At 52.3% G+C, this 21,397-nt stretch overlaps 7 protein-coding genes across 7 annotated transcripts; 3 read left to right on the top strand and 4 right to left on the bottom strand.

The window, feature by feature from the left end:
• Positions 1-36: 36 nt before the first annotated feature.
• On the bottom strand, positions 37-802 carry LAESUDRAFT_674403 (uncharacterized protein). The gene is made up of 6 exons (XM_040905553.1): positions 739-802; positions 648-685; positions 535-594; positions 445-449; positions 390-409; positions 37-339 (listed from the first exon to the last, which is right to left on the bottom strand). The coding sequence occupies exons 1-6, from the start codon at positions 773-775 to the stop codon at positions 149-151; spliced, it is 351 nt and encodes a 116-aa protein (XP_040767332.1). The 5' UTR covers positions 776-802; the 3' UTR covers positions 37-148.
• A 71-nt stretch (positions 803-873) lies between these two features.
• Positions 874-4,164, top strand: LAESUDRAFT_512201 (ARM repeat-containing protein). The gene is made up of 11 exons (XM_040902745.1): positions 874-1,203; positions 1,255-1,361; positions 1,421-1,986; positions 2,040-2,133; positions 2,188-2,257; positions 2,310-2,462; positions 2,519-2,669; positions 2,722-3,036; positions 3,092-3,258; positions 3,316-3,487; positions 3,556-4,164. Exons 1-11 carry the CDS (start codon positions 1,094-1,096, stop codon positions 3,919-3,921), a joined length of 2,271 nt encoding a protein of 756 aa, XP_040767333.1. The 5' UTR covers positions 874-1,093; the 3' UTR covers positions 3,922-4,164.
• On the bottom strand, positions 3,961-9,149 carry LAESUDRAFT_512152 (S-adenosyl-L-methionine-dependent methyltransferase). The gene is made up of 23 exons (XM_040902744.1): positions 9,033-9,149; positions 8,817-8,971; positions 8,299-8,721; positions 7,989-8,250; positions 7,504-7,938; positions 7,339-7,448; positions 7,042-7,290; positions 6,620-6,989; positions 6,267-6,561; positions 6,112-6,205; positions 5,888-6,063; positions 5,797-5,837; positions 5,720-5,736; positions 5,660-5,669; positions 5,487-5,602; positions 5,148-5,430; positions 5,077-5,090; positions 4,780-5,025; positions 4,648-4,712; positions 4,514-4,582; positions 4,363-4,457; positions 4,202-4,306; positions 3,961-4,140 (listed from the first exon to the last, which is right to left on the bottom strand). The coding sequence occupies exons 2-23, from the start codon at positions 8,924-8,926 to the stop codon at positions 4,000-4,002; spliced, it is 3,726 nt and encodes a 1,241-aa protein (XP_040767334.1). The 5' UTR covers positions 8,927-8,971; positions 9,033-9,149; the 3' UTR covers positions 3,961-3,999.
• Positions 9,150-9,310: 161 nt separating this feature from the next.
• Positions 9,311-12,085, top strand: LAESUDRAFT_646758 (MCM-domain-containing protein; the record flags this gene model as incomplete). Its single annotated transcript, XM_040904006.1, has 9 exons — positions 9,311-9,359; positions 9,408-9,541; positions 9,590-9,649; positions 9,702-9,922; positions 9,975-10,296; positions 10,348-10,918; positions 10,966-11,356; positions 11,407-11,959; positions 12,014-12,085. The coding sequence occupies 9 exons, from the start codon at positions 9,311-9,313 to the stop codon at positions 12,083-12,085; spliced, it is 2,373 nt and encodes a 790-aa protein (XP_040767335.1).
• Positions 12,086-12,233: 148 nt separating this feature from the next.
• LAESUDRAFT_646202 (uncharacterized protein) lies at positions 12,234-15,137 on the bottom strand (the record flags this gene model as incomplete). Its single annotated transcript, XM_040903962.1, has 5 exons — positions 12,234-13,137; positions 13,192-13,695; positions 13,756-13,859; positions 13,910-14,443; positions 14,496-15,137. The coding sequence occupies 5 exons, from the start codon at positions 15,135-15,137 to the stop codon at positions 12,234-12,236; spliced, it is 2,688 nt and encodes an 895-aa protein (XP_040767336.1).
• A 145-nt stretch (positions 15,138-15,282) lies between these two features.
• LAESUDRAFT_512246 (uncharacterized protein) lies at positions 15,283-19,593 on the bottom strand. Its single transcript, XM_040902746.1, has 12 exons — positions 19,018-19,593; positions 18,757-18,957; positions 17,939-18,702; positions 17,781-17,883; positions 17,596-17,732; positions 17,228-17,542; positions 16,849-17,165; positions 16,682-16,793; positions 16,312-16,631; positions 15,929-16,249; positions 15,725-15,872; positions 15,283-15,669 (listed from the first exon to the last, which is right to left on the bottom strand). The coding sequence occupies exons 1-12, from the start codon at positions 19,475-19,477 to the stop codon at positions 15,412-15,414; spliced, it is 3,456 nt and encodes a 1,151-aa protein (XP_040767337.1). The 5' UTR covers positions 19,478-19,593; the 3' UTR covers positions 15,283-15,411.
• Positions 19,594-19,662: 69 nt separating this feature from the next.
• On the top strand, positions 19,663-21,315 carry LAESUDRAFT_722561 (uncharacterized protein). The gene is made up of 6 exons (XM_040908234.1): positions 19,663-19,806; positions 19,860-20,066; positions 20,117-20,284; positions 20,337-20,729; positions 20,783-20,940; positions 20,996-21,315. The coding sequence occupies exons 1-6, from the start codon at positions 19,714-19,716 to the stop codon at positions 21,168-21,170; spliced, it is 1,194 nt and encodes a 397-aa protein (XP_040767338.1). The 5' UTR covers positions 19,663-19,713; the 3' UTR covers positions 21,171-21,315.
• Positions 21,316-21,397: the final 82 nt, after the last annotated feature.

A 21,397-nucleotide genomic window follows, 5' to 3' on the forward strand; every position in this document is an offset into this window, starting at 1 on the left:
CATGCATTGGAATTCACACATCGCTGAGAACGATGAGCAAGCATTCTTTGGACCTCAGTCGTTCTGTTCTAATCTAGGGACAGCTAATATACAAGATCATGGTTTCCTGCTATTCACACTCATCTGCGTCATTTTAGTGAATAACAAATTATGCCTTCTGATCGCGCGCAAGAATGTCCTCGACCCGCTTGACCTTGCCTTCGTTGCCTGTGCCCGGCTCGATCTCCTTGTCGACTCGCGTGCCAATGCGAATGTCAGTCGCAATGCGCGGCGCGCCCTTCGCATGCACCGCGGCGTGACAATCATGAATGGCTTGCATAACGGCGGACCACGGGCCCTCTGGAACTCGCGTTAGCTCTGCATGAGACTCATCGACCCAGTGGACTTACCTATGTTGGTTCCGTAACCACTGAACAGTGATCAGTTAGATGGACTGTCGTGCCCTGCATGTTAAACGAAGCACGACTTACTGCATCTAAGAATTTCGCAGTACTTCTGAGGTAGTTTCTGCCAGCAGCTATGTAAGATACACACCTTGTGCTTTAATCCGGTCTTGTCAAGCACGCGAGCGCACTCCGCAACATACTCTGCGACCTATATAATGATGTTGTAATCAGCGGCACTGCAAATCTTAGATATTCACGTACGGATGGTTCTGCGGTGCCCATTGGCACCAGGCAGAAATCTATCATGTCACACCATCAGCTTCTGTGGTTCGCTATATTCGCCGTTGTGCACCTGCAACAGCATAGAGATCGTCTGTCTTCTGAGCCATTGGCGTAAGAGAATGATATGCGGAAGAGCTTTGGCTAGCCCGGAGCGTCGATCGAGGCACGCGGGGTAATTTGGCACACCGCGGCACACGCTTTTGGACATGCATCCTCCTCGACCTCTCCAGGCCACCGCTTGCGTCCTTTTCTCTTTACCAACTGTCGACTGATTGCACCGTCTCAATTGCGTTACCTCTCTCTTGAACTTGGACAGGCTGTCAGCCAGTAGGCTGTCTCCTAGTACCCGCAGCTCCCGGGTGGGCTCCTAGTGGTCACCCTTGTATTATGAACATTAAAGCGCAGGCTATTTGCATTCTACCACCATGACAATCGAAGCGATGAGTCTCTCTGCCTTGAAAAAGGCCAAGAACACAATCATAGGCAACCCCACCGCTAAACACGCCATGGCCAACGATGAGGCGTTGATCGGAACGTAAGCATGCAGCGCAGCGTCTATGGCTTGTACGCATTGACCGGCGACCAGCCTCGTCGACTTCATCAACAACCCGCCCCTGATATTAGAGGACCCTTCGTCGTCGCAGGACGATATCCGCATCGAGGCCGCACATGTTATTGCCTCGCTGTCCTATGGTGCGTACCTCCTTTACATGCGCCCTCCTTACGTCCGGCCTGAACGCACTGCGGCCCAGGCTCCGAGGATGCGCTCAAGACTCTTATGAGATACAATGCCCACCAAGCCTTCGTCTACGCAATAGCCAGCTTCCGACCACCTGACTCGCCCAAGCTTCGTGCGGCCTTTGCACGCGCTCTGCGTGCGCTGGCGGCGTCCATTGCCGATGCAGTCGGACCGTCACAATGGGGCTTGCATACCGCTTCTTCAGAAGTGCGCAACGAAGCCAAGGTTGCGCTGGACTACCTCTTCCAGGTAATATGCTCTATCCTGGTGCACACGACTTTGTTCAATGACATGTTCACCCCATTTGCTCCCCAGCCCGAAGTATTGGACATCTTTTTGCCTCTACTCGCGGATCCCTCTGCGCAAACTGTGATATCGATAGCACAACTCCTCGCAAATGCAATTCGGGTGCCAATCCATCGTGTGGCAGTATCAGATTGGTTGCCGGTGGCAGATCGCCTGAAGGAGGTGAAAGGCAAGAGAGGGTGGGAGAAGCCTGGTTTATCGAGCTCTCCCAGGAGAAGAAACGGCTGGGTCATGCGAAGTTTGATTGCTCTGCTGCAGAAGAAAGATATCAAGGTAGGCAATCTCAAAATATCGACCGAAGGCATGACTATATGCGCATCCCGCAGTCGCAAGAAGCTGCCCTCTCTGCGCTCGCTTGTCTGGCAAAGGACAATCCTCCAGTGGCATCGGAGTTGACCAAGGCCATTCTAGACGGAGAAGGTATTGACATGAGCACGGAACAGTCACACTGACTGACATCTCCATTCATCACAGCGCCGCTCTCACAAGTGCTCGCTTATTGCACATCACGTTGCACTGACCTTCAGCTCGCCGCATGTCTATGGCAAGTTATCCGTAGACTACGGCACATATCACCATACTCATCATTTTCCTAGCGCAATGCAGATAATCCGCTCCGGGTTCCCCCACCGTGGCCCATGGACAGACGACTCTCCCGCGCTGACGGTGATGTATGTCGTCAACCGTTCCATGGCGTCGGAGTCTGATTCGGCGCAGACGCGCACGAGGGCATGCTTCATCTTAGGCAGGTCCTTACCGCCACGTATCAGCATCGTTATACTTATTTCAATATATTTACAGCCAGCCTTGTCAGCGACAATAAGGAGCTGTGCGACCTGGCCTTCCAGCGCGGCTCTCTTGACAAACTAGCCGCGCTGATCAAGCATATCACACCCACCGAGAAGAATCCGGAGTTGGAGGAGGATGAGCCGGAGAGCGTCTCTTGTCTCAGAGAGGCACGTCCCTTGCGCAATGTCAGTTGCATGATTGCTCAAGCTGCATCTGCAGGCTGCCCTCACGGCAGTAGCGATGCTCTCACTCTTCAATGATGACATCCGTTGCGCTGTGGCAGGCCAGCTCGGGCTGATCCCTGCCATACAAATCTCGCTCTCTCATCCGCACATCGGTATACGCTACGCCGCATGCCAGTGTGTACGCGCCATCAGCCGCTCTGTTGCTGTATTGCGCACAAACATGATCGACAGCGGGCTCGGCATGGCCGCGTACCAGGTGTTCCAGAAGCAAGTCGAGGACAGGCGAATCACTTTCGCCGCATCTTCGGTTGTGTGTAATCTCGTCAATGAGTGCTCACCATTACGGACGGTAGGTGTTTGAATTCAGCCTATCGGCGTCATGGGCTGAAGACTCGATGTCCCAGATGCTGCTCGAGGAGGGATTACTGGACCGGCTGAAGCAACTATTAAACTCTGAGGAGCAGGCGCTGAGAGTGAATGCCCTCTGGGCTATGAAGAATTTACTGTATCATAGCTCGTTGCAAGTGAAGCGGGATGTCATGCGTGCCATTCGTTGGGAGAATCTTCCAAAGTGCGTTATAGAATATTTAGGCTCACAGCGCTAATGAAGCTCACACGGCGTGTTTAGGCTGTTGTCCGATCCAGATCCCGCCATACAGGAGCAGGCGTTCCACATCGTGCGTCACATTGCAGATGGGCAAGAGGATGTTGAGATGGTCTTTGATGAGTTGGGAAGCGATGTGTTGCTGAGCTTCTTGGCAATCGCGATGGAATCTGACAATGAAGACGTGCTGCATCAGGTCAGAGATTGTCTACTAAAAGCCCAATTCATAAGTCAGCTAACGTCTCCTTTGATTGTGACCTGCAGGCCGTCTGCGTACTCGCGAACCTAGCAAACAGCTCGCCTCATCAGAACAGCATACTGTCACACTCACGCATCCTAGCGGCGCTGAAGCAATGTCTCGTTGATGCCAAGGTAGAAGTCCGTCGCCCGGCAGTGGCATGTGTCCTGGAGCTGGCGAAGATCAATCCGCGGAGTCACAAGCAATTACACGACGCGGGCATCGACTCGACGCTCAGGCACCTGTGCGAGTACAGCGGGGCTGTCAGCGGTAGCCCTACCAGGCGATATATGCATGCGGTGGATTTGCAGATGTCGATGGAAGACGAGGTTAGGGAGAAGGCTCGCGAAGCGCTGCACTGGCTAGAGCACAACGTGGAGATGAGTGTCTGACTGGTCGTATATAGCATTTGCACGAGCATGGCTCATCTGTCTAATGCACTGTCACATATCTTGGCTAATGTTGTACAATTATACCTCTGGGCTCTCTGATCTTGCGCCTTGCTCGATCTGCTCTTGCGATAGCCAGTACTCAACCAACGCCTTGCCCAATTCCCTTCCCAATACGAGCGCCAATGGTACAGGCACTGCGTTTCCAATCTGGCGATATTGCTGCCGAAGGAGCCGACCCAGAAATCAGTCAGGTTACTCTGAAGATCGAAAGGTTTCTTACATCTGCCACCTTGTCTGGAATTCTCTCGTTGACGGAGAGGAACTGATATGAATCTGGGAAGCCCTGTGCGCGCGCGCACTCTCGTACAGACACGATTCGCTTTTGCTATAAATGCGAGACCATGAATACCAGAGAAGCGAACACAGCTCATGGTTCCTTACCGTAGGATGTAGAAGCCGACCTCCCTTGGAACTAGGAGATACGGTCGTCATGGCGGTGAGAAAGTAGCCACGTCCGTTGACCCGGCCATAGATGCCTATGCAGTCGCACATGTTGATGTTCAGCAGCGCAGCTCTGATTCAAAAGACATACCCCGATAGTGACGTAGAGGCAGCCCATCAGAACCATAACATCTTTTCAACCGCAACTTTTCGGGCAAAGCTTAGTCGCATAGTAAGTGGCTATCAGCGTCGCGAGGAACGAAAAGGCTAACCAGCCGAACATACCGAGGTGATCCGGGTACTGCTTGTCTGGATGCTCCCTTGTTGGCCACATCGGTACGTTGCATACACTGCGGATTACACCACGACAAACAGCATGAGATAAGTATGACTGCATAGTGTAGGCATTGAACTCACCGCTCCACAGTTGATGGTGGGAAACGGCGTGTGTAGTGATGGTCGACCTTTGAAGCTCCATTCCGACGAATCCATGTTTGATATCGGCTGAGAGGCGGACACGCATAGCGCTCAGGCTTGTTGAATCCTGGGAGGTCATCGTCTCTTGACGTCACAGCGTCAAAGCTGGGGATACTGTCAGCATGGCGATTTTTTATCTCCTTGAGGTCCTTATGTGTAGCACACAGTACTTGGTAGGGATTCACCCTGAGATCATTTTTAATGCAATGCTGAGGGGTGTCATGATGAAACACTAACCAATCAAATGCTGGCTGGCGAGATAATTGAATTTGAACAAAAGAAAACCCATCAGGAAAAAAGTCACATACCAGATCACTGATAGCGTTGTCCACTGTAACAGGCAACAACGGAGCCAGCTGGCGATAGTCATCGCCTGTGCTATCCTCATCACTCGTCACTGCACGTGTCACCGGGTACAAAACGTCTCCTGTCGGTAGTTTGAATAAATGCATGCTTTTTGGGAAGCTATGCAAAGGCATGGGAAACTTTGGCAGCGGTAGGCCACGCTTGGCCCCCCAGAAGATTACTCGTCGCCGGCTTTGAGGAGCACCATATTGGCCAGCTTGTAACACCTTAAAGTGCACCTGGTATCTGGTCGAAATACCCTCGGAACATTGCCATCGAATATTCACATGGCTGGCACTCACCCAAGACAAACTAATGCTCGAACAATGAATTTGACTACGCCCATTTTGATCCCGTTAACAACCTTGCGTCCGGATTGTTCGCCGTGGAGAGGAAATGATAGGAGGCCTGTCACATTCTCGAGCAGAAAATACATGGGCCGATAGAACTCGACGTAAGACAGCATATTACAAACAAGTGTGTTTCTGTGCCACTCCGTGAGATCTATGACAGTGGGATAAGGCAAAATACTCACCTGATGTCATCAGCGCTCTGAAACGTGTCGTAATTGTGAACCAATCAAGAAGGGTTATGTCAAAGTGAAGAACATACTCTATGATGGTTCATTAGGGAGAAGCTCTGACATGGGGGTCCTGCGTGAGGCGATTAGATACGAGAAAGGACATCATTCATATGTCTTTACCTCCGAAGATAAAGTCTACTTCCCCTGGAGTCGGCATAGGCGGTAATGGTCGAGTTTTAGACCTGGAATTTAGACCGGCCAATGGTTGTGGTTCTCGGCCTTCAGCGGTCTCAATTGCGTGCTTCAACAGCAAGTTGGTGTCCTGGTTATACACCACCGCCTCGGGGTGATTCCTCCTAAGACGTGGTCAGAAGCTACACACACTAACAATGAGTGACACTCACTGAAACGTGAGCGCTGCACTTGGAGAAAACTCCACAGCCCACCGCGTCTGCACAAACCCAGCGAGCTCGAGACCTGTTGATAGGCCGCCTGCACCTAAAGAAGAGCTCTTTGATCACCTCTGTCAATTCAACGGCTGTGCATTTCATGTGCATACCAGCAAAAAGTTCTAACCCACGAAGTGGTCCCCGTGCAGTCAGGAGGCGATGAGCCGTATCTAGCTCAGCCCGTCGTTCTTTCCAGCAGGGTTCACAACGCGGTATTGATGACAGAGGCTGTAACTCGTCTGTCGTTGCGATTTCAATGGATTCTGAAACGCAATCAACGTAGAAATGATCTTCGTGCCGCAACCAATCTTCACGTCTCTTGCCTGTGGCACACGTAATGAATGCCTTTCCCTCAATATCCTCAGGTGCCACATTGACGGTATCCGCAGTGAGGAAGAGACGACGCTGAAAATGAAGTCATGAGTGACTACTCGCGTAACAATCATCGATATTGAGTACGAACATCGTCTTTGATGCGAGGTTCGTCCGATGACTCGGGCACAAGATCGTGCCTGCCAAATCGGCGAACCTTGATCTTGCGAACGTGTCCTTGTTCATCACGGCGAAAATCAACGATTTGACCAATCTCATATAGTAGTGGCTTCGCTTGCAGATGCGAGGTTGAGAGGTATACGCAATCGTTGATATGGTAGTCAACATTGTGTCGCGATATGCCGCCATCGGGTAGAAGCGTCCACGCGCATTGCTTCTTGCGTTCCGAGCGCAGGCCACATGAATAACAGCGCTTCCAGGGCTTACATGCTTGGAGTCTAGATGAGCGGGCGTCCTCATGCACATTTTTGAGAGAGCACGCATCCGGATCCCATGTGAGCCTGCGATATTTATGTCAAATCTGGCAATAGAAAAGGGGAAGTCGCCACTTACCACGTATGGAACCTTTCACCAGGTTCGTCAACAGGTTCGACCTCGTCTCCTCGGAGGATCTGCAAATCGCAATGGCTGTAGATACACTCCAGTGGTAGATCATCGCATTCATCCAAATAAAATAATCCATTTGCGTGAGCTGTTTCTTGGAGGAGTGTTTGCGAGCCATGCTGCAACCAACGGCCATGGAAGTACTTCCGTGCTCTCCCGTTCTCAACTTTCTCGAACATGTAACAGATTTCGCAAAACCTAGCGGGAAGGTGAGTATGGGCAAGCTTTAAGAGACGGGAACTTTACCATTTCTGATTAGCGAGCCGATTGCGGCTACGGGCCGATGACGAGGCCGCATTCCGCTCTCTAGTAGCGTTACGGTCTTCACCCTTCTCTACGATCACAGGGTCGCCGATCTAAAGTCACAAACAACAGTCAGCTCATTTCAACCTCGAGACTCAAGTTACACACAGAATACAGAACGCCGTCAAGTCTGACTGTCCTATAGTGGTTCGGAGCAATACGATCAATCCATTCTATGAGGGAAGGATCCGTTTGATGGGTAAGGCGTGTGCCGTCAGGAGTGGATTCAATTGAACCAATCTCATTTGCTTCAAGTGACTTCCCAGTGATTCGGAGAGTCTGTTTGAAGAGTCCGCTCGCAATGCGAGCGACTATTGGAGTCACAACAGTCTTGTTGCGATGTTGTAAGACTTCCTTCTCTATGTCCTTCAGCCGCTTCAGTGGCCCTGTCTTCTCTGCTTTCCGCACACATTTCTTTGCCTTCTTTTTGGCTTGCGCATCAATACCCCGCAAAGATGCCACAAGCGGAACGTGTGAAAGAGCACGCCGCAGTCGGCTGTTTTGTCCATATACATCCTCGAGGTTCGCTTGAATGTAGGCTTTCTGAATTAATGTCAGATGGAGCGGATGTACACAATGAAAGATTGTAATACCACATCGTCGCACTCGAGATCTTGCTGTTTGAGCTCTCTATATAGGAATCTGTAGGCACAGGCAACACTGTCTGGAGATTCCGGAGTGATATGCAATAGTCCAATAAATTGCTTGAGATCAACGGTCCGATCCTGCAAGCTCGTGTGAATGACTAGATGAAGTAATCGATGCTTGATCCAATAATCTACAAAATAAATGTAGTATGAATCAGCTGGTCTGTCAAGAATGTACCATGCGTAAGCAGTTCGTAGATACATCTTCCTGTAAAACGATCAGATTGCACCTTTAGATGACATTCAGTGAACTTACGGATCAATATGCAAAGGCTCAGGGGAAGAGGAAATAAAATGAACGTTGAACTCCAGGATTTGGGATAATTTGACTCTGCTCGGTTCAGCGTCATGGAGTTCACTAGAGGCATCAGTTCCAGTCTCATCTTGATCCATTTCAGCATTGTCATCGTCTTCCCCAGCATAGGGAAGTACAAGGCCTGAGGCACCGAAAACAATTGTATCCTCTAACTCGCTGTCGAGACCGAGAAGTTCCGCGACGTTCACCAAGTGCCGGGTATGCCATTCGTAGACAGAAAAATCTGTCAGAATGCGCACTGGAGCATCATCCGAGCTGGTCTCTGCGACGGTTTCTCCTGAAACGTCCAGATCATCACTCTCGACAATTTCATCCTCGGGTATATCGTAGCGTGTATCTGGGTGGAAATTTGAGACGATAACTCTGTAAGCTCGCAACAGTTGTGGTTACCATTGGCGTAATTGTTATCCAGGAGGCCAGTAAGCATACTATGAGGATCGATTAATTGTGCTACTCACGGAACATTGGGCTCATTTGCATCCTCCCACGTAGGTGTGGGACTGAGGCTTCTTCTCCGTTTGTAATTTTGTGATATGTCACCCTCCAAGGGTGCTCGAGCAGGAATCATAGGTCCGCAAAAAGGACAGATGCTAGGCCAAGTTCGAGACGATATCTATAACAATGCAGAGGTTCGGGTTGCAGGCTCATGCCAGTGAGGGGTTTCCGACGCGCACAGTCCGCCGCAAAATTAACGAAGAGGCCGCTAAATAACTCGTACACGTCGGACCGCTCGAGTGAGTCGCTTGTGGGCGCTGTTGTATCCAAGGAGCTCGAGCTGAATGGGGGCTGAGGTGGACACGCTGGCCGACCTCTGGTCTGCGTGATCGGTCACGCCCACGCACGGTCACGCTGTGACGGTACGCGTCGCGTCGCGCTGGGCCCGGGCCACCGTGGCACTGCTCTCCTTGTCCTCAGCCTCCTCCTCCACTCGTCTCGGGAGATCTCACCTGTCATGTCTCTGCCAGTAGTGAGCATCGATGTTGACTACGATGCGGAGAAAGGTATGCTCTGCTCCAATAGTCTTACACTTATCCGACCGAGGGCGTCAGACAAAATCCATAACTTCCTGACAACATACGTCGGTCAAGAAAAGGATCTGGCATTCGCGCTTTCCGAAATCAACATCAATAATGATGCACATGATCCTCCAGCCAGACAGGGGTTGAAGTATATGGAGCAGCTGGTATGTATCTTCTGGCTGTTCTGATGGCCCTGTCTGATTGTTGTTCAGCAACGCATCGCAAATCGAGAACAAGAGATGCTGGTGATTGACCTTGAGGATATATCCGAGGTATGCAGTATTCAGTGTTATCTCGCAGTTGTCTGATGCTGTCGCGTCACAGCATGAGAAGACCATCGCTGAGCTCGTAGCGCGTATCCGACGAAATACACGGCGATACGTGATGCTGTTCAGCGAGGTCGTGGATAAGATCATGCCGGTACCAACGAAAGACATAAGCGAGCATGACGAGGTTATCGACGTGATTTTGCATCAACGGAGGGAAAGGAACGAGAGACTGGAGGGCAATCAGGAAGGATTCCCAGACCACCTGCTCAGGCGATAGTATGTTGCATAAACTTTCATATATTCCGGCAGATTGTTCACTCTGAGACAGCAACCTGTATTTCCGACCGCTCCGCTCAGACATTGCGATGGCTGTTCGTGAGGTCAAAGGAGCATATCTCGGCAAGCTCATCACCGTCCGCGGGATCGTGACGCGCGTCTCTGAGGTTAAACCTCTCCTCAAAGTCAATGCGTATACTTGTGACGTCTGTGGCTCAGAAACCTTCCAAGAGGTTTCTCATAAACAGTTCACACCGATCTTCGACTGCCAAAACGAATCCGAGTGCAAGAAGAACGGAATTCATGGATCCCTTCACATGCAGACACGCGCGTGCCGTTTCAGCCCTTTTCAGGAAGTCAAGATCCAGGAGATGGTGAGGCCCTACTATTCTATACTGCTGTACGAAAATCTGACGGTGATGTAGGCAGATCAGGTCCCTGTGGGACACATCCCTCGCTCAATGACTGTTCATAACCACGGAAGTCTCACTCGACTCATGAGCCCGGGCGACGTCGTTCACCTTGGGGGGATATTCCTCCCCATCCCGTATACAGGCTATCAGGCCGTACGTGCAGGCCTGCTGACCGACACTTATCTCGAGGTGCATTACATCCATCAGCTCAAGAAGCAGTACAACGATATGGAGGCGACCCCGGAAATCCGTCGCAAGATCTTGGAGCTCAAGGCTGATCCCCAGCTGTACATCAAGCTGGCGCAGAGTATCGCCCCCGAGATATACGGACATCTCGATGTCAAGAAGGCGCTACTGCTGCTTCTGGTAGGCGGCGTGACAAAGACTCTTGGGGACGGCATGAAAATTCGCGGTGATCTCAACATCTGTTTGATGGGTGATCCCGGTGTAGCCAAGTCGCAGCTACTCAAATACATATCGAAGGTCGCCCCTAGAGGAGTCTACACCACGGGTAAAGGATCATCGGGTGTTGGTCTGACCGCGGCGGTCATGCGCGACCCTGTGACAGATGAAATGGTTCTGGGTAAGTGCTTTACAAAAGGTCTTGACGCTGACTGACAGTTTCCACAGAGGGTGGTGCACTCGTCTTGGCTGACAATGGAATTTGCTGTATCGATGAATTTGACAAGATGGAGGAGTCAGACCGAACGGCTATCCATGAGGTCATGGAACAGCAAACAATCTCCATCTCAAAAGCCGGCATCTCGACGACACTCAATGCCCGCACATCTGTTCTTGCCGCTGCTAATCCCCTTTTTGGTCGGTACAACCCGAAGCTCTCGCCGGTGGAGAATATTAACCTGCCAGCGGCACTACTCTCCCGTTTTGACTTGCTGTTCCTGATCTTGGACAAGCCGACGAAGGATGACGATGAACGGCTCGCGCAGCACGTCACGTATGTGCACATGTACAACACTCACCCTGAGCTCGACTATGAGCTGGTTGATCCCACTATTATGCGGTATGCTACGTTTCTATGATTCCATGTTCTCAAGGCTCACAGCGCCTCAGGCATTACATCGCTCTATCCCGTCAATACAGGCCAACTGTTCCGCAAGAGGTATCCGACTACGTCGTCGAGTCCTACGTGCGCCTCCGGAAGCAATCCAAGGACGAAGAAGAGCAGAAGAAGTCGCACGCCTATATATCCGCCCGAACGCTCCTGGGCGTTCTCCGCCTCGCCCAGGCGCTCTGTCGGCTACGAAATTCGAATGAGGTCATTAAAGAGGACGTCGACGAGGCACTTCGCCTGATGGAGGTCAGCAAAGCAAGCTTGCAGGAGGAGGAGAACCAAGAGCGCGACCAGGACCGTTCAGATACGAGCAAGATCTACCGGCTCATCAAAGATATGGCTGTTGACAGGCGCGCTGTGTCCGACGGCAAGCGGAAGAAGAGAAAGACGAAGCGCCTCGGCAGGGGTCCCGCGGGCGAGAACGACATGGATGTGGACGACGAAGGACTGCAAGACCAAGACGATCTGGACGAGCTCTCCTTGGTTGATATTAGAGCTCGGGTGCTCAGGAGCGGCTTTACCGAGGCGCAACTCATGGATACCATCATGCAAGTACGTGCATTAGTTGCAGCTCATCCGTACGATGGCTCACGTGTTCTCCTCCAGTACGAAGACATTGAAGTATGGATGCGTGTGGCGAACGACTCGAAGCTGCGCTTCATCAACCCCGTCAGCTAGTCGCTTCTCTCCTCTATCAGCTGTTCCCTTGCTATGGTCCTTACATCACTTTCTTGCTTTCATTATGTATGAATCTCTAGCACATAAATACCATCCATCTGAAAACGGATATAATCAAGATGTTACAATGCAAGGACGAATAGCTACGCTATCTCGTCTCTGACGCATGCTCCCAGCTTCCGTCCGCGCTCGTGCTTCCACTTCCACTCGCACGGCTGTCCGACCGCTCTTGCGAATGCTCCAGTGCTGGCTTCTCCTTCAGAGTCACATTCTCTGGCACATCTCGATAATGAGCAGGCGTCATTCCTCCAGTCGATGGCTCGTCATCCAAGAAACCCGAGTGCAGATTGACGCTGGGCGAATGGCCCTGCGGATGCAGGTGTGTCTCCTCATCCGCATCCTCGTCGTCTGACACCTCACCAAATGCATCGTACAGTTCCTTCGTTCGCTGCCCGCCGCCCGACGTGCGGCCGATCGAGCGCATTGCGACATCGTCACTCTCCGGTAGGCTTCTATAGTTCGCTCGCCGCCTGCGCACGGCGCGACGCCAGAAGAAGAGGCCTGCGGAGAGGCCGAAGATAACAACTGCACCAATCGCAACAAAGAACCACACCTGGTTCGAAAGCAGCCTCGAGAGACCGAAGAACCAGCCCTCATCGGCTGTCGGTGTGCTTGTTGCACTCGCAGATGCCTCGACCGCGTCGTCCTCGGGCTTCGTACCATCTTGCTGGCTGCCAGAGCTGCCCGAGAACGCGGGCTTGCTCGCTTCGCCCTCAGAGTCGCCGTGGTCGCCTGGGAGGTGCGCCGTGGGCTTCGGAATGGTCTTGGCGGGTGATGGTGTGGCAATAGTCGACGTTGAGTTGTCGGTGCTTTCATCGACCACAGGTGGGAGGATGTCGTCTATGACAGGGACATCGTACACCTTGATGGGCTGTGTCTCATCTTGTGCGGATCCCCATAGCGTCATCGTCCAGCCGAGGAAATTGCCCGATTCGTCCTCCTTGTTCTGGTCGAACACCGTCAATGTCCACGCACCAACAGGATTCTCATCCCTAAATACAAAAGGATCAGCACTGTAATGATCTATGAAAAAGGCATGAAAGCACCAATGCTTGATAGTCATGAATGTCCACCCAGGGTACCCAGTCTTGGCCGCATCCGCGAAACGCCTCCCAGCAAGCACGCTCTTGACACCGTTTGGGCTGACCAACTCTACCTCAACGTCTCCTCTCCTGGAGTGCGTGATCCACACCTTGATCGTGATATGCTCGAGGGCGCCGAAATTGCTGCCATCAAGCATAGACTGGTCCACGTTGATCGTGCTGGAAACGCCTCCAGGGACAATCAGCTCCCCGCCATTGGTGCTCTGGAAAAGGTCCATCGTCCCGTTGGCGACTTGCATCGTTGGAAGATCGAGGAAGACCTGCGGTTTGACAACTTGCCATGTCTGAGCGGCTCTCACAAACTCGACGCCATTGATAGCGCCGTATCCGTACTTGTAGCTGAAGCGATTGCCGGATGCGGTGGTCTCCCAGTCAGGATCATCAGGGTTCACCTTCGTTGCAGTCTTCACGCAAAGATGCTGAATGTCTCGCCATGTTAGATCAGGTCTACGCAGGGAAATGTGAGTGACAACAAAATCAAATATTGCGAAAAGCATGCGAACGCACCGTGCTTGCAAAGCAAGCGCGAAGACGCCCGCAGCATTTGGTGCAGCAGCAGACGTCCCGCCATGCGAGTGAGAGCATTTGTTTTGACCTCGGTCAGTAGTTGTCTATGCGTAAAAGGTTAAACTTAAAAAGGTAATAGAAGGAGTTCACACACGATCTGGTTGCCGCTCCCGGACGAATATGCTACAATCATGTTTGCCGCGCATGCCTCCGAGTAGTCCGGGTGCAGTCCGCGGAAATCAATCGCACCGACAGTGACAGAGAAGATGCTGTTGGTGTAGCCGTCAAAATTGCACTGATCGGCACTACGGCCGCCGTTCCCGCTTGCGAACACGAAGACCGATCCCTTGCCCTGCCGGCCATTCTGCACACCATTGACGATCGCTTTCTTGATCAGGTATCCTGGGCCTTCCATGGACTTGCCGTCATCCGGCGGGCCCCAGCTGCATGAGTAAATGGAAGTGTTCTGGTAGTCGTAGTTTAGTGAGGACGCCTCGTCGACATCGGATATAGGTCCAGAGAGGATGCGTATACCCGCGACCTGCGAGTCGTATGCGATGCCAACTCCGCAGACGTCATTCTTCACCGCAGCGATCTGCCCTGCACAACGAGTGCCGTGATGGTCATCGAAAAGTTTCGGCGTCGGCAAATCTTCGTGGTCATTGAAATCATAGGAGCCGGCAGCGTACTTGAATGTTGTTGAGCTTGGCGATACATCCACCGGTGAACTGAGTACTCACGAAGTTGGCTGCAAGATCCTCGCTTGTGTAGTCCAACCCATCGTCCACCAAGGCGGTGATCACACCAGTGCCAGTATACCCCATGTCCCACAATCCCGTTACATTCATCATATGGTGCGGATGCGCATCGTTAATGAGATGCCACTGTCTGCCGAATTCGGGATCCGTAATGCCCATACGCGCTGCAATCACAGCAGAACTCTCGATATCCTGCTCCTCGTCAGGCGGGCGTATTGGAGGTGGTGCGCGCTTGACGCGCTGGCGGAGCACCTGCGGAGAGATGTGCTTGACGGAGGAGACGATTCGCCGACTATGCAGTGCATCCTCTTCTCGCGCCGCTAGATGCGAAGACTGTGCCCGCGTGCGCAGATCCCGGAAAGCTTCGAGAACCGGATCTGCCCTCCGTTTCCTTAGATTTGACGTCGGCTTTGGTGTGCGAACCAGCCAGTGGTTGCGGAGCTCGCCTGCCTGTTCTACGACCTCGACGCCAAGCGCTCTCGCGCAGTCGGCCAGCGAAGCACCCGCGAGAGGAGTGTGTTCAAGCACATAGTAGTCATGGGTAGAGTAGTGTCGTTTCGCGGGGGAAGCGAAAGCCGAATCAAAGGCAAGGAGCACAAGAATGAGCGTGAGCGGAAGGCGCATTTGGCCTGAAAGAAGATGATAAAGAGAGAGAGAGTTGGTGGCAGATGTCGCTCGAGAAGAGCACTCGCAGGCCTGCATTGCCATCCGCCAAATGCGGAAGGTCATCAAATGTTTTGATCGGAGCACCGAAAGGTCTGATCGCGTTTCGCGAGGCGCTGTACGCTGTGGCAGGGAACAACAGTGATGGGTATCCATTGCAGGTGAAGAGCTACTGTTACAAGATGGACATGTAAAGAGACACAAGTTGAACATCGGGGCAGCAGGATGGTATAGGTCACGACACAACTTCATGTTCCATTAGCACATACGCCCTCGTTTCTGTCTTGCCGCCGGGCATGCTGCCGATCACCATCGCCAGCTCCGGAGTATCAGGTATCAGATCAGGTTCATCAAGCTGGCGCCGGGCCACATCATCGCGGACTATTAAGAGATTGCCAAGGAGAGGTGCCAAACGCCGAATAAGCTCGTCCAGCACGTCCTCATCGCTGTCGAAATTGTCTGGCTCGCGATCAAGACCTTTCAAAAGTGGGCACTGTTCGATGCTGCGTCAGAAAGCGTGGAAGCCTGAACGATTTGTTTGAGCGCACTCGATCATCGCAGACAGCTACTCGCAACTGGCTTCCTGCCTCATCCTCCACCACGATCCAGAATTCGTAAAAGTTTCGTACATGCGTGGTGTTGAGAGGATCCATCGCATCATCACAAGTATTGCAATATCGGAGCATGGACGGAACCCTGCCATAGATAGCCATCAATGCGCATGCCGAAATGCGATATGCTGAATTGCTCACTCTTGCTGGCACTCGGCGCAACGGCGTTGTATGAAGTCCGTCACCTTCTCCGGGAAGAAGTCGACAATGCGAGCACGGATGCGGAATTTATTGGGACATTTCTCACTCTCCTCTACCTGTTGGATGGTCTTGGCAACCTTGCATGCAACTGCGGTATTTTCAGATGGAGGGATGCTCGCCACGTTGTTCGGGAAGAAAAGCCTTGGGTGGTTTGCTGCGGCGCCCTTTGTGTAACGGCCTGCGATCCTCTTCTCGCCACCCTTCTTACGTTCGTTCTTTCGGCTCTTCTGATTCCTCTGTACGGTCCATGTTTCCTTGCGCCTGCAGAAAGTAGGAATCATATTCGCTACCAAACCGACAGCCGCTGTATTTTCTCCACGCACCGTAGCAGATCTCTGAGCTCCTCATTCCTTGCATCAGGTTGCAGTTTCACGATATACCTCTGGTTGCTTGCGAGCCTCCCCACCAGCCTCCTAGAGCTACGGGAAGGCCTCATCCGGAGGTTTCGGACCAAAATGAAGTCGCCAGATTCCAGATTTTTTGCTGACTCAACCTGTGCATCGAATAGCGCGATCTTGACTACACGATCCTCCAGATCGCGGAATTCCGGTGTCGTTGCGGCCACTGGAGAAAGGTCAGGACGGGAAGTGTAGTCAGTGACGTAGAGGTAGGTGTACGTGTCTTTGGAGGACACTTGAAGGACCTACATGCCAGCGGTGAGAGTGTAGTGCAGACAAGGATATAATGACGTACCTCTACGGTACAGAGGAAGTGGTGATCAGGTTCGGCTTGCTCGATGAGAAGATGCGGGAAGGCGGCCGCGCCGCCGTTAGCTTCCTGCTTCGCTAACCACTCTTGCTTACGCCTATAAAGACATTTTATGAGTTGAGCGTCCCGCACAGTGTTCGATGGGCGTATACTTGAGCAACGCCTCCAGGTGAGGCTCCGTGTCCAGCTCATCCTCGTCCAGCTTCCTCATCTTCTGCACAGCCGAAAACGTAGCCTCAACATACCCGCCCTCGCTGACTTTCATCCTGCTATTTCCGAAGAACCAAAATTCGCCGGGCTTGAATTTGGGTCCGTACTCCGCGGCCTCATTGAACAGCTCGAGTTTCAACACGCGGTTCCCCATGTCCGCACAGCGGTCCTTGTTCACCACCGCTAGCTGGGCATTGGACGTGTAGTCCGTGACGTATAAACTGTACACGCCGTTGTCATTCGGGTAGCCGTCGAGTACCTATCGAGTGTGAGAATCATGAATTGCGCAATGATAATTATTTTGCACTAATGCAGCTATACCTCCACCGTGCAATCAAAGAATCCCTGAGGCTCTGCATCCGGCGACGCTTCGCTGATCAGCCTGTGTATCCTCGCTTGGACTGAAGGGCCCTTGATCTTGTGAACTGTAGCATCGTAGACACCTGGAACAACCGTGTTGAACCACGTCGCTAGCTGAGCACAGCATTGAGCTTCATTCTGGCTTAGCTGGAACTCAATCTTGCTCTCGGTAGGCTTTTCCGGCTGCGCCTGGCCGAGTCGGGGGTCGAAGAGTGCCCACGTCCAGCCTTTGTACGAGGGCCCTGTGCCGCTGGGCCTGTCGTTGTAATTGTCACCCTTGCGGGTAATCAGCCACTGTAGACGTGATCTATGTCAGATGAGAAATCTACCATGAGATTCCGTAGAACGAGAACATCTCCTTGGTTAGGTGTGGGAAGTTGAGCCTCGAATTTGCTGAACAGGTTAACGCCGAACTCTTCGGAGTCATGGAGGGACTGATCCATCAACATGACTCTCGTCTTGAACTCTGGGCATAAATGAGTATCTAACTCATCGACGGGAGCATCCCACTCACCGCCTCTAGCGGTGCTCGATGGCATTCCAGCGGATCTCACCACTCCCATCACGTTGTACGGCTTGTTCTTCACTTTTACCTCTACCAGAGGAGTGTAATAACCCTATTTATACACTTCAATGAAACAGACCTTGAAGATATACTCCGTCACTGCTCACGTTGTCTGTGCGAAAACCTGAAACGGAGGAAGGTGCACTAGTAAAGGTCCAGTTCCCAGGCAGACAAGAAATGGACGTAGAATCGGTCGGAATGGACGCAACGCCAGCATCAGACTGGGATAACTGCGGGGCCGAAATGCTCTGATGCAACGGCGGGGGAGTTGGCATCGAGCCTATGGAAGGACACTGTGTGTGCTCCTTTTGTGCTCCTCCGAGTACGACAGGTAGGAGAGAACGAGCCGACCGTGAGGACGGGTCAGGCAGTGGAGAAGCCAGTGCAACATCGTCGGTGCCCTCCTCTATATGAAGTGATCTGTTCGCAGGTGGCGAGGACGGCTGAGCAGGAGCAGATAGCGCACGATCGGCGGCTGACTGCAACGCAGAAGAGGCGGTGCCTGGCTCAGCCGAGGTCGTCAGCGGTCCAGAATCAATTAATTCCTTTAATTGCCTCTTGAGCTTGCGCCTTGCATTCTTCTCATGTTTCGTTCGTTTTTGTTGCGTTGAGAGCAGTTTCTTGTCGGCCGTAATGTGTGATGAAGCCCTAGAAAGTTGTCCACCGAATTTGGAAGTCGGTTTGGAATATGGCCCTTTCAGGGTCTTCAATTTACGCCGCTTGTCTAAAAACTCTCGGTGCAGAGCAGCTGTTTGTCGAGATATATGCTGTTCCTTGAATCGTTCTATATTTGACGGGGACACGCCGGCGGACTTGTTTGGTTGCTGCTGATGTCCAATCACTTCCGTCAACCTCAGATTTGCATATGCCTCTATCGACCGCTGATTGAGATCGGGAGGATCCTCGGACATAGCAGAAGGATTACCTGGTTCCTCAGAAGACGCACACAATAGCGGGGGTTCAGCTGCCATCGTCGAAGTGGCCTCGGGGGCAGGCAGCGTAGTCGGGGAGCCGCCAGTCATTGGATAGGCATGACTGCTCGATGAGGTGAGGTTCTTGGACGGTGTGGCGAACCAATCGTCTTGACCGTGCGCATCAATAGCTGGTTTTTCGTGCTCTGCTGTGTCTTTCCAAAACAGCATCGTTAGGAGGAAACATGATACCATCGAGAAGCCGAAAGTCTCACTCTGGAAAGTATTGATGATCTGACCGCTTTCAGAACCTTCCGACGGCTTCCAAAACCTCAGCAGGAAACCTTGGGCGAAGGTCAACTTCGGGGAGGCATTCTTGGCAATCTCCACTGAAACGCCTCTGAGGGATATTTGCACGGTACTCTTGCATGGGATGGCTCGAATGTCTTCAAGGTGTTCTGAGGTATATCCTAAAAGCACGACATCGAAGTTGAAAGTCACAGCGGAGCCGCTAGTCCTCATCACGAGCCGTATCTTGCCATTTATAGGAGGATACTTCATGGACAGAGTACCCTGTATAAATCTCGTGTTTCCAGCGCCATTCTGCAGATCGTCAATGGTACTGATTCTGTAGGTCGCGTCGAAGTCGGACGCGCCGTCGTCGAGCGCGTCTGCATCAGTTCTGCGAATGCGTTTGCCACTACCGCCGAGCTCGGTGTCCGCAGCGCGCTTCATGTCGGCCTCGTCGACGCGCGGAAATGTTTCCTCTAAAAGGTGGCTGTATACGCGTTAGGCGAGCTAGAACGATTGTAGGATGAAGACGCGTCCGGATGCTGGGCCCACCGCGCGAATGCACGGTCGCGAGCCACGTGACTCAACAGATCGAGACCTTCGCAGTTAGGCACCCTCGACAGCCCTCCACGTTGCCCTTGACCTATTCCTCCTACCACACTCAAGCATTGCGATTCGCAATGGCCGACATTCCATTATCTTCCCTGTTCCACAGGGCCCTCATGAGCGCAGCGAAGGCGAACAATATGGCCACGATGAACGACGAGACACAGGTGAGCCGGCCCGTGGCAGCTCAGCCGCTAGCTCACCCACATGCAGGCCACAGGAGCTCGTACAGTCTGCACTGGCCGACCTCCGTCTCTTGCAGCATCGGACTGCTGCCCTGTCTCTTTTCAGTGAGAACGAAGTTCTGGCGGATATCTCAACGCGTGACCTGGTCTATCTTCTCGTGCCATTCGTACTCGCCGAAGTGGAGGACCACGTTCGGACCACCGATCTGGAGGAGCGTCTTGTACGGGTGGAACGTGTGCAAGTATGTTCTTGGTTCATTGGTCTTATACAGCAGATTGACTGCATCATCAGAGATTTTTGCGATCCTTCCTGTCTAGCCTCGAGACATACCAAATCGTCCCCGACTCCGAGAAAGACCTATACGCGAAGCCTGCAGCATCATATGCAGAAGCGCAGAAGCGAAGAGAATCGAAGATAAGGCAGTATAAGAAAGAGAAGGAGATCAAAGCTAGGATCGAGGTACGCACATTCTTAAGCGCTTCTAATTGATCACGACCATGCATCCTTGCAGGAAATCCGCAAGCGTCGGAGCAACGGAGAAGTCGTCAGCGAGCCTTCTTCAGACTTTGAGTTGATCGCGTCACTTCTCTTTGATCCCTCTGCGACGATCAGCGAGACGGCTGCGGAAGAGGAGGACGAGGACTTGGACACCGAGGACATCGTTCGCGAGGCCGTTCTCCTCCTCTTACGTTTGACATATGGAAAAGCACAGGCACAGCTGTCCAGCTTACGTGGAGAGCTTGAGCTTCTCCGTAATGCACCTCCGCCGGCACCTCCTGAACCTATAGATGAGCGACATGCAAAACAACGCGAAACTGAGGACATGCACATGTGGAGGTTGGATGCACCACGACCTCAAGGTGGCTCCGATGGGCAGGGACCATTGTTGGATCAGAGTGGAAAGGTCAGCCTCTTCGCTCGTATAATAGAAGGTATATGTGCTGAAGTCGCCGCCAGCCTCTTCGTCCGTTCACCATCCTATCATCATCGGCCGCTGCTGACCGGACACAAATGAGAGACCAAGTCTTCCGTCCTGACCATAATCTACCGACAATGTCTGTCGATGAGTACCTGGAGATCGAGCGCCAACGCGGGAACATCATCTCTGGTGGAGGGTGTGTCTTCTGCTTCGCAGACCGAATGCTTCAGCTGATTGCTTGCTGTACACAGTCCTCAGTCGGAGCAAGCACTGACAACCAAGGAGCAGCTGCAACTAGACTCCGAGATGGACGGAACTGTATTCGGAGAGGAAAAGGCAGAGGATAAACGTCAAAAGGACGAGAATTGGGCTCAATACACTGACACTCATCCCCGCGGCGCAGGGAATACACTGAACCGAGGATGAAAATTTGAGCGATTGGCAAGTGAAAGCGTGAAGTAAGAAGCGAATTGTAATTCATTACGTGTAATAGTCATTTAGTTTCGTGCGAGGGACCTACTTATGTCATTGCATGTGTTTTGGCAAAGCCCTATGATGAACCTGCCCGATGTCGGACTTGTATCACCGAGAGTCGCGCCAAAGGGAATATAAACAAGCAGGACTATTTACAGAGGATATTAGCTGAAGACGAA

This window comes from Laetiporus sulphureus, assembly GCF_001632365.1.
Source record: "Laetiporus sulphureus 93-53 unplaced genomic scaffold LAESUscaffold_7, whole genome shotgun sequence".
In the NCBI taxonomy this organism is placed as follows: Eukaryota; Fungi; Basidiomycota; class Agaricomycetes; order Polyporales; family Laetiporaceae; genus Laetiporus; species Laetiporus sulphureus.

Bases quoted from the DNA above. Each gene is read 5' to 3' on its own strand.
- LAESUDRAFT_674403 (XM_040905553.1), bottom strand. From the start codon at position 775: ATGGCTCAGAAGACAGACGATCTCTATGCTGTTGCAG. The intron at 595-647 runs GTACGTGAATAT...ATCATTATATAG, and splicing joins TGGGCACCGCAGAACCATCC to GTCGCAGAGTATGTTGCGGA. The intron at 340-389 runs GTAAGTCCACTG...CGCGAGTTCCAG, and splicing joins TGGTTACGGAACCAACATAG to AGGGCCCGTGGTCCGCCGTT.
- LAESUDRAFT_512201 (XM_040902745.1), top strand. From the start codon at position 1,094: ATGACAATCGAAGCGATGAGTCTCTCTGCCTTGAAAAAGGCCAAGAAC. The intron at 1,987-2,039 runs GTAGGCAATCTC...CGCATCCCGCAG, and splicing joins TGCAGAAGAAAGATATCAAG to TCGCAAGAAGCTGCCCTCTC. The intron at 2,463-2,518 runs GTCCTTACCGCC...ATTTACAGCCAG, and splicing joins GCATGCTTCATCTTAGGCAG to CCTTGTCAGCGACAATAAGG.
- LAESUDRAFT_512152 (XM_040902744.1), bottom strand. From the start codon at position 8,926: ATGATTCCTGCTCGAGCACCCTTGGAGGGTGACATATCACAAAATTAC. The intron at 7,449-7,503 runs GTGTGTAACTTG...TTGTGACTTTAG, and splicing joins TTGACGGCGTTCTGTATTCT to ATCGGCGACCCTGTGATCGT. The intron at 4,713-4,779 runs GTGAGTTCAATG...TGTAATCCGCAG, and splicing joins CCACCATCAACTGTGGAGCG to TGTATGCAACGTACCGATGT.
- LAESUDRAFT_512246 (XM_040902746.1), bottom strand. From the start codon at position 19,477: ATGAAGCGCGCTGCGGACACCGAGCTCGGCGGTAGTGGCAAACGCATT. The intron at 17,543-17,595 runs GTAGATTTCTCA...ATTACCCGCAAG, and splicing joins TCGTTCTACGGAATCTCATG to GGTGACAATTACAACGACAG. The intron at 16,632-16,681 runs GTACGTCATTAT...GCTGGCATGTAG, and splicing joins ACTTCCTCTGTACCGTAGAG to GTCCTTCAAGTGTCCTCCAA.
- LAESUDRAFT_722561 (XM_040908234.1), top strand. From the start codon at position 19,714: ATGGCCGACATTCCATTATCTTCCCTGTTCCACAGGGCCCTCATGAGC. The intron at 19,807-19,859 runs GTGAGCCGGCCC...TGCAGGCCACAG, and splicing joins CGATGAACGACGAGACACAG to GAGCTCGTACAGTCTGCACT. The intron at 20,941-20,995 runs GTGTGTCTTCTG...TGCTGTACACAG, and splicing joins AACATCATCTCTGGTGGAGG to TCCTCAGTCGGAGCAAGCAC.